Here is a 10,479-nt window from a genome sequence, read left to right on the forward strand (position 1 = left end):
ATGATATTTCCATTACAACACATTCCGAAATGCTGATACGTTAGTCTTAACAGGAACTAATAAATTCAAAAATTAAATATTCAATTAACCAGCCGTTTACGTATTCATTATCGTCATCGATTATTAATTCAATTAAATAGTTAATTAATCAATGTAATTATTATTCGAGTTTTTTAATTCAATAAATATCCAAGATGGTTGAGAGAGTTGAGAAGTCACGTGAGCGACGACGTCATCGTAATGTTGGTTGGCAATAAAACGGATTTACGTCATTTGAGAGAAGTTTCGTCGGAAGAGGCCGCTGAATACGCAGGCACGTGTGCATGTGATGCATTGTTAACTAACTCGCAAAGAATTTTTTGAAAATTTTAGTGATTCAGAAAAAGAGGAGAGATTAATTGAATTTAATAAAATAATAAAAAAGCGTAACTTCCAACGCGCAGACGACAACAACATGACATTCATAGAAACCTCAGCACTGGATTGCTCGAATGTTGAACAAGCTTTCCGACAGTGTATTCACGGTACTTTTGTTTCTGTTCATTTTTGGTTGTGTCAGAGGTGTAGTCCTTGGTGGGGCTTTAGGATTGAAGCCCACCCTCCAATATAAAATTTAGCCAGGACTTAGCATAAATTAAGCAAAATCTCTGTAAATTTTTAAAAATTTGAACTGGAAACTGTTTTTGCTCCTTCCAATTTTAATAATTTAAGATAGTTAAGGCGAAGTAATTTTTGAACTGTTGACAAAAAATTTTATTTTTCGTTTTCTACATCCATCTATCCCCCATTCAGAAATTTACACAAAGGTTACAAATAATGGAGCTGTTAGCTCGGACATCTTGCAGTCCAGTACACTGCCAGCCTTGACTGTACAACCGACCGACTCGAATAAAAAATCCTGCTGTTCATCATGAGCATTTAGATAATTTTTCTAATTAACATTGAAGAATATTTTTATAAGTTTTATGAGTTTATTTTAATCTAAACCATCTTTAGTTTGTTTTATCTTTATATTTCCATGTTTCAATTTGCCGAGACCATAAGCCAAAATTTATTATTTTCATTTTTAATCGAAAAATTAAGAAACTCTGGATTGGTGATTATCGTCAAACTCGTACTGTTGAGACAAATTAACTTTTTAAATTAATTTAATTTTTCAAAATTTAGTTGAATGAATAAAATATCGAATTTGTGTTTTTTTTTTCAAAAAAATCAGCATTCCCTAATCCAATCCATAATCATAAGTCGCCAAGTGGCAGACGGGTTTACTATGAGTACCTACATGAATATATTTATACACAATGTACTTAATGATAAGTCTTAAATGCTATCGAGTAAACTCCAAGTAGAATTCAATCAATCAGTTTATAAAGTGCTATTTCCGCTAAGTTCAACAGCGCTCCTCAATGAATTTTGCAAACAGATGGGTTTTGAGATCCGCTCTGAGCTTTTAAAGTGATGGAGAAGTAGTCAGAGTTCCAGAGAACAGAGCCAGAAAAAGCAAATGCAGATTTAGCAAAAGAGTGTTTATAGTTCAATTCTTGAAATAAGTATTCATGGCAGTTGACAATACGCATATATTACCATAAACATAATTAGAATAAAATTAACATTTAAAATTTATATAAGAATTATATTTATCATTTATATTCTTCATAGATCACCATATTCTGATAGACGCAGGAACTATCACAACAGGCAAGACTTGAATAATGAATAACGGAGTAAGGAGGTTTAATATATTATATAATATAATATAAAATAGTAATAAAATAAAAAATTATCATAATAATATAATGAACATATTATATATATATATATATATATATATATATATAAATCCCTGGGTTTAAGCATGGAAAATAAAATATTGATTTTACTATAGTAATCTGTAGGTATATATCTCCGACAACCAACCGTTTAACTTTTTTGGACAGTAAAGCAATAAAAAATGTTTTCATGTTAACAGACAAAAGAAATATCATTTGAAGGCAGTACATATTTTATTTAAATTAAGAAAATTTTATATTATGATAGTGTTCTGTGATTTTGGGAAAAACTTTTCAAATTTTTAAGTTGAGCGCCTTACAATTTAATTTTTTTTGTTACACCTGAGATGATTATGCATATTATCGATTGATAATTATGCAAAAAAAAAACACTTTAAAATTGTTGAGTAAACTGTTGATTAATATGATTTTAATCATTCATTTTACGAGATATTCTGAATAACTATTTCAAAATAATTTTAAATTGGGAGTGTTCTTATTTAAATTCATCATTTAAATTTCACAAACTTTCAAACAACTTCTGACAGTTCTGACAGCTGAAGAGTGAAGTGAAAACTTAAAAAACTTAAAAACTTAAAAATTAATTTAGAAAATAAATCTTTATTTATATTTTTATAAAATAGAATTTTGGTTAGGGGACGTTAGTGAATTAGGAAGTGGTTTACAACAGAATGTCTTTCCAAGGACCTGAAGAATATGATTACCTTTTTAAAAGTTAGTTAGTATGAACGTCCTACATCAAGAAAATGGGTCTCTGGACGCTAAACGAAGATTGATTGATTGATTAATTAATACAGAAATATAAATAAATAGACCCTGCCTAGAAATTCTACAGAATAGAATAAATAGATTAGATATTTATATATAGAAAGGTAGATTATAGAATATTTATATAATATATAGATACATATATATGTATAGGTATTCTATAGAATACTTCTATATATGTATTATGTATAGATGTATACATCAATACATACATGTATTAATTACTTAAATATCTCTTTGTGTTCAAATCCAGTCACTACTACATGAGAAACAGACACCTTACTTATTACACCATCCCTTCACTTTGAAATGAATTCATGATGATCTCTTTGCATTCCAATTTGGTTGCTACAAAAGCGGACCAAACACTTTAACCATTACATCTAGGGACCCTAAATTTGAATTATTTTCCACTGGCAGTTGTCCTAATTGGTGACTCTGGAGTGGGCAAGTCCAATCTGTTGTCCAGATTCACGCGGAATGAGTTCAACCTGGAGAGTAAGAGTACCATTGGAGTTGAGTTTGCAACAAGGTTGGAAGTGATGAGATGTGACGTGATGTGATGTGATGAGATGTTATGTGATGTAATTTGGTGGCTGCTAACAACAAGTTGAGGAAATCATCACCACCATCGTCATCAGGAGCATTGTTGTGGAAGGGAAAAAGTTGAAGGCTCAGATTTGGGACACGGCAGGCCAGGAAAGGTTCAGAGCCATCACCAGCGCGTTAGTACCTGAAAATTAACATTATTTATGCAAATGATAAGCCGATTTATTAATTCAATGATATTATCTATGCTAGTCATAAGTATTTATTATTATTACTAACGTGTTGTTAATTAACATAATTTATGCAGGGTGTGCGATTTATTTATTATCTGTACTGTATTGAAATTAAACAGGATTTTCGCGGTTGATATACATTGACTATAACTCACTAATTTAATTAGCATAATATATTCAACATGGCATACCAGGTACTACAGAGGAGCCGTGGGAGCGATGTTGGTGTATGATATCGCTAAACATGCCACATTCGAGAACATTGATAGGTCGGTCGGTCGGTTGGTCGGTTGGTTGGTTGGTTGGTTGGCTGGTTGATCGGTCGTTCGGTTGGCTGGCTAGTTGGTTTGGCAGGTTGGTTGGCTGGCAGGTTGGTTGGTCAGTTGGTTGGCTCAGTGAACGAATAAACGAAATTTTATGTTGTTATTATTTGTATGAAACTTTATGAGAGTTAATCCAAACAGAGTCACTGTTGATTAGATTTTTTGCGTTGTCAATCAATTATTATGTCAATCGCACGCTCACTCAATCAATCCAACAGTCGTACACTCGATTAGTCTAATAAATTTTCAACCGTTTAGTTTCGCTAAACAAGTATTGTTTAATTAATCTTTTCAAACTAATCATTTAACCACTAGAAAATCATTCAATCGATCCTTAAATTAATCATTCTATCAATTAATTAATCTTTTTAATAAATCTAATTAATTTTTCAATCAATGAACTTTTCAACCAACCAATCAATCGCTACCTTGATAGGTGGTTGAAAGAGTTGCGTGACCACGCTGACGACAACATCGTCGTATTGCTGGTCGGAAACAAAACTGATTTACGTCACTTGAGGGCAGTCATGTCCGAAGATGCCGCTGAATACGCTGGTATGTCTGTGTGTGTGTCTGTGTGTGTGTGTGTTTGTGTGTGTGTGTGTCTGTCTATCTGTCTGTCTGTGTGTATTTGTACGTGTATGTGTGTGTGTTGTGTGTGTGTCTGTGTCTGTATGTATTTGTACGTGTATGTATGTTGTATGCATATGTGCATGTATATTTGTATATGTATGTGTAAGTATGTATATGTACGTGTATATCAATATATTTATGTATGTATTTATGTATGTATGTATTTGTATGTGTATGTGTCTGTGTGTGAACACTTGTCGTGTGTTTGTAATGTATGGTACTTAAAGTACTTGGGTACTTAAGTTTTTACATGCTCTTCTGAAATTAAAATCAAAGTTCTTCATTCAATCTCCTAAAAACAGTATACATAACACTACGTGTGCATGTTAATTAGGTCGCTAGCCATCATGCCAGTAGCATGTGGTGACATTCACCTTGCTGTTCTAGTTTTGTTTTCACCCGCCAGGGAATTTTGTTGTCACCTCTTTAACACAAATTCTGGTTAAATTATAGTTCGAGGAAAATTTAATTTTAATTTGATATTTAATTTTGATATTATAATATTCAAACTGATGAAATAAAAAAGCGAGTGCATGTAGGAATTGTGCGTGAGAAAGTGTGGCGGAAATTGCAACAAAAAATTATCAACAGTTATTGATAATTTTTTGGATATGTGGAGGCAAATGTTAATGTTCAGCCCTCGCTTATTTAGATCCCATCAAAGTGGGCATTTGCGGATTACAACGGATGTTATCCGTATTTTAATTTATATCATCCGGACCAGAGACGCTTTCGAATTCCAACACACCACAACTAAGTCCAGGCGAACATATCCAAGCCTTCGTTAAAAATAAAAAAAAACTAGCCTGGTATCAAATAGGCGCCTAAATGTAAATCTAAACATGAATATGGTAACAACAGATCGTAACAACCTGATATTCATTGAAACGTCTGCCCTGGACTCCACAAATGTCGAACACGCATTCCAGCAGTGCCTTAATGGTGAGTGTTGGCTTGGGGTTGTTGAGATTGTTTGGCTTCATGATTGTTTCATCACCGATTCATCGTCGTCATTTCAACCGCTACAGATTTCACTAACCCCATAGACACGATTTCACTCAAACGCTTGCATTCCTTCTTTCTTACTCAGTCACTTGTTCTCACGAACTCACAAATTCGTTCTTTCATTCGTTCGCTCACTCACACTCACTCATTTATTCCCAAAGGTTCTTTCATTTTCTTTCTTTCATTCGTTCACTTATCTACACATTCATTTATCCATTCATTCATCCATCCATTTATTTATTCATTCATTCATTCATTTACTCATATTCATACATACATACATTCATTCATTCATACATCCATTTATGTTCATACATGCATACATTCATTCATACATTCATTCATTCTTTTGCTCATTCATCATTCACTCATTCATTTACACATTCAATCATTTATTTATTTACATATACATTCATCCAATCCTTCACTCACTCACTCACTCACTCACTGCAGAGGTCTACAAAAGAGTGGCCGACCGACATTTCTCGAACGTAAACATCGGTCAGACGACCGCACTGCCCACCACCAACCTCCAATCAACCATACTCGAGAAGAAGTTCTGTTGCAACTCATGAATATTAATTAACCTACCTACCACTTCATGCATATTAATGAACCCTACATGCATATTTATGAATCTCTATTTCATATTTATGACCCCCTACATGCGAATTAGTGTATCATCTATGTATACATATTAATGATTGAAAACTATTTACATACAGATATTGAACTTATTTACCAATTTTCACATATGGTCCTCTTGGTTCTATAGTGAATTTATTTTATTTCCCCAAATTCTTTTAAATCAAATTCAAACGTTTTATCGTTTGTTAATGAAACTGGAGATTTTTATGTGGGTGTTTGTGTGTTAGAAAGAAAGAGAGAGAAATGGAGAGAGGGGGAGATGACTTGATTTTTTATTCTTATTAACTTTGACCGAATGAATTTCTTTCTAATCATGATGCAAGCAACTGGAATAAACGATTAGTTACATTAGCAAATAGTTCAGTTTCATTAAGTGACCTGTTGCCAGTGCATATTCGTGATGTGTGTGTGTGTGTATTGTATTGTATCTTTATTGTATTGTTTTGTATTGTATTGTATTGTGTTGTATCTGTATTGTATTGTGTTGTATCTGTATTGTATTGTATGTTTATAAACCGGGGCTTTGTGATCCGCGTGTGTGTATATGTGTTAGGTTGACGCTCGCAATATTATCGTTATTTTTCATTTTGAATTTATCTCCATGTAACTTTAAATGTATATTGTTGTCTATAATTATTCCATATTTTTATTTATTTGTTGGTTTATTTATTTATTTGGTTACATTTCTTTTTTCGATATAATTCAGAGGCACCAACAACAAACGCGCAGTGCATGTAGATAGATACAAGCGAAACAACGCGTCACACACATTGCATGTCATAGGTGGGGATCTGTTTGCAGTAGAATCCGATCACCACTGATGGACTACTACAGTGGCAGGCGCTTTACCGCTACACCATCGTGCCGCTCGTGTTTATAATTGACTAGTTAATTGCCTATCTATATCTTTTACATATCTATTATAGATAATAATTGAAATTTTTTTTTAAATCAATTTAAAATCATCTCTCGGATCATGTACATAACAGAAAAACCATTCAATCAATCTATATATCAAAATGATTTGTCACGGAGAAGGATAAAGTGTACATAGCTGATATTCACGTACATATTATATTATGATAATATTATAATTAATTCTTATTATGCATATATTATATTATAATTGTATCAGTTTATTAAAGTTATATTATAATTTTTAATAATCAGATGTAATTGAAGCTTGTCAAACATTTGACCTACATCATATATAACGACATAATGATCGTTTGGGTGACCCACCACATACAAAAATATAGCACACACATAGACAGAGAGAGAGAGAGAGAGAGAGACGCACATACACACACTCACACACACACGTACAAAAACACACACGCACTATACACATTTCACGTGCATTCACGGCATATTAAAAGTATAAAATTTGTGATTGTGAAACAGTTAATCAGATTTCTTTCTTCAAAAAAATAAATTTAACTCCCTCCTTGATTATTATTTGAAAAAAATTTCTGGTAGAAGTTAAAATTATCTAACGCTTTAATCATTTTATTCAATTTTCCTTTGTTGAAAATACCATTTAACGCGTTACTTCGGGTTCTGTTCTTCTGTTTTACCACAGGAATTAAAAGACAGGAGCTGAAAGAATTTTAATTTTCGATAAACTTTATCAAATTTCTCAAAAAAACCAATTTTGAATAAATCTGATTCGCGTTCAGATAAACGAATAGTAGACTCACACAAATATTTACACACATAAACACAGACACACACACACGATGTTCATCTTTGAACCCTTTGTTTAATTGTTTATTTGATTTTGGTTGACTGATCATGCATGCACGCACATATATAGCACCAGCAGTGGAGATTTATGTGGAACTTTCACACATATACTTGTGTTTCTGTTGTGTAGCGTGTAATCAGATATGTTATTTAATCGAGTGCGTGTGTGTTTGTTGTGGTGTGTGTAGGGTCCATAACCATTTACATTAAACGTTGGTGATAATTACAACATACGTGTGTTGGTGATATCAATGTTTTATACGTAATGCTGTACCTTAATTTTTAGAGCTATTGTGATTCTAACAAATGTTGTTATATTTAATTTACTTCAATAGCTGTGGAATACGAAATAAAAAAAATTTATAGTTTGAAAATAGTTATAGGAAATTATTAACTTATTATTATTAATAATAATATTAATAATAAATAATAATGTTTGTATATCGCCTTGTAGAAATCCTTCTTAATGAGAATCAGAGAGGTCTTGTTGGAAACCATTAAGAAACTTTTTAATTTTCATTATTTATATTCATTATTTTTATTATATGTTTCTTCATTAAAACACACAAATATAAAAAAAAACTCAAAACGAAAGCAAATGCAATGATAATATTATTTATTAACCATTCAATATTTATAACAAAAACACCCATTAAGGAATATAAGAAAGATATATAAATATGGGAGAAAGAGAAAGTGAGAGAAAAACAAAGAGAGAGAAAAACAAAGAGAGAGAGAGAGAGAGAGAGAGAGAGAGACATATTCCTCAACCTTGGTATCACAGATTTTTCAAGCCTAATGAATGAGTGAATGAAATAGGCACGATATAAATAAATATTATAAATGAATAATTATAAATATGTGTATAAATATGTGTGCGTGTGTACGGGTGACGGAGTGTGTTTCTGTCTGTGTGTGTCCGTGCGATGCACATAAACAACGTTTATTGGTTTGGTATAATTGATAAAAGCTACGAAGATGTTTTGTGTGTGTGTATGTGTGTAGATAAAATATGTCACCTTGTAGGGATGTGTGTGAACGTGTGTGTGTGTGTTGATTGATTTGGTCTTAAAACCAAGAAAATAGATGTTTAATTGGGAAAGTTGTTGTATCTTTGTAAAAAAAAACAAACAAAGCGAACGTATTCGACGAATAATTAGCATACTATAAATTATTCCCATTATAATTATTATTTTAATAATTATCACCATCATCATCTTCATCATCATCAGAACTAATTATATCACTGATCCTATTACTTTCAATAAAATGCTTGAATCTAACCAATCATCACCATTATTATTATTATTAACATATTAGCTAACATCATCGCCATCACCAACATCATCATCGTCATCACCATGCCAAAGTGATGTAACGTCAAATCGAAGAAATATGTAACACTACATGCAGACAGTCAGAAGACATGTAACCAACCATCTAATTGCTCGTGACTATTATACCAAAGATTTAGTGAGTGAGTAAGTGAGTGAGTGAGTGAATAAATGAATGAACAAGTGAGTGCATGAATGAATGAGTAAATAAATGAATGAATGTGCAAGTAAAAAATAAACGGACGAATGAAGAAAAAAATTTACAAATGTCAATCGTTTATAAAAAATATATAGGTGAAAATTTGGATGAACTACAAACGAGCGACAGAATGAACAAATAAATAAATGAACGAACGAGTGAGCGAACGAACAAAACAAATGAATAATTTACACTAAAAAACAGACAGACGGATAGATGGATGAAATATCAAAAACAATAGAATAATAAATATAACACGTCTCAATTAAATAAGACTAAAAATTCTATGGAAAACTAAACAAAAAATTGTAATTGTCAACGAAAAAATTAAAAGTTCTAGACTTTACGTATTTATGTATGTATGTATGTATGTATGTATGTATGTATGTATGTATGTATGTATGTATGTATGTATGTATGTATGTATGTATGTATGTATGTATGTACGTACGTACGTATGTATGTATTGATATAGTGTATGAATACGTTTGCACTTGAGAGAGCAATGAACTACAAAGGACATTAATGAGTGAATTAATAAATGAACGAACAAACGAATGAATGAATAGATGAATGAATGAATGGACGAATGAATGAATGAATGGATGAAAGAATGCAAAAGTGAATGGATGAATCAATGGGTAGATATAGGAACGATTACATGAATAGATAAACTAATGAATGGATAAATATATGAATGATTGAATGAATGAATGATCGAATAAAAACAAGAAAGCAAATTAAGAAGAAAGATTGCGTTAACGATCAAGAGAGCAGTTGTACTAAATCTATTATTCGTAAAACCAATGCAACTCTTTCATCATTATCCATTCATCACTGTTTGCTTAACAGAGGACGAACGAACGAACAAACGAACAAGCAAACGAACGAACGAACGAACGAACAAATGAATGAGTGAGTGACTGAATGAGACAATGAATAATGGAATAAATCGTTTATGAAATGAATGAACAACAGATAAATGAATGAAGGAATAAATAAATAAATAATCTAACGAAAACTATACACACATATACAACAGAATCCAAAAATTCAATGAATACAATTGGAAATATTAACAATTATTTACACAGACACACACACACACACAGACACACAAACAACACAACACACAAAAACATACATACACACACACACACACACACAGACACACACATTGTATGAAGTTCTGACAAAAAAGGAGAATGGAAGGAGAACAAAGAGAAAAAACTGACAAAAAGAAAGAGAGAT

General features: G+C 31.8%; 2 protein-coding genes across 2 annotated transcripts in view; both read left to right on the plus strand.

The window, feature by feature from the left end:
• The window catches only part of HELRODRAFT_187702 (hypothetical protein), a 2,706-nt gene extending 1,512 nt beyond the window's left edge, over positions 1–1,194 (plus strand). Inside the window, exons 3-5 of the mRNA XM_009012541.1 lie at positions 195–319; positions 444–524; positions 793–1,194. Of these exons, the coding sequence (XP_009010789.1) occupies positions 195–319; positions 444–524; positions 793–914 (328 nt within the window). The 3' untranslated portion in view covers positions 915–1,194. The remainder of the gene's footprint in view (positions 1–194; positions 320–443; positions 525–792) is intronic.
• A 955-nt stretch (positions 1,195–2,149) lies between these two features.
• Positions 2,150–6,039, plus strand: HELRODRAFT_104797 (hypothetical protein). Its single transcript, XM_009012542.1, has 7 exons — positions 2,150–2,504; positions 2,979–3,090; positions 3,200–3,283; positions 3,535–3,609; positions 4,100–4,218; positions 5,158–5,238; positions 5,755–6,039. The coding sequence occupies exons 1-7, from the start codon at positions 2,462–2,464 to the stop codon at positions 5,874–5,876; spliced, it is 636 nt and encodes a 211-aa protein (XP_009010790.1). The 5' UTR covers positions 2,150–2,461; the 3' UTR covers positions 5,877–6,039.
• Positions 6,040–10,479: the final 4,440 nt, after the last annotated feature.

Source organism: Helobdella robusta (assembly GCF_000326865.2).
Source record: "Helobdella robusta unplaced genomic scaffold HELROscaffold_109, whole genome shotgun sequence".
Taxonomy (NCBI): Eukaryota; Metazoa; Annelida; class Clitellata; order Rhynchobdellida; family Glossiphoniidae; genus Helobdella; species Helobdella robusta.

Bases quoted from the DNA above. Each gene is read 5' to 3' on its own strand.
- HELRODRAFT_104797 (XM_009012542.1), top strand. From the start codon at position 2,462: ATGTCTTTCCAAGGACCTGAAGAATATGATTACCTTTTTAAAA. The intron at 2,505-2,978 runs GTTAGTTAGTAT...TTCCACTGGCAG, and splicing joins ATATGATTACCTTTTTAAAA to TTGTCCTAATTGGTGACTCT. The intron at 3,284-3,534 runs GTTAGTACCTGA...ATGGCATACCAG, and splicing joins TTCAGAGCCATCACCAGCGC to GTACTACAGAGGAGCCGTGG.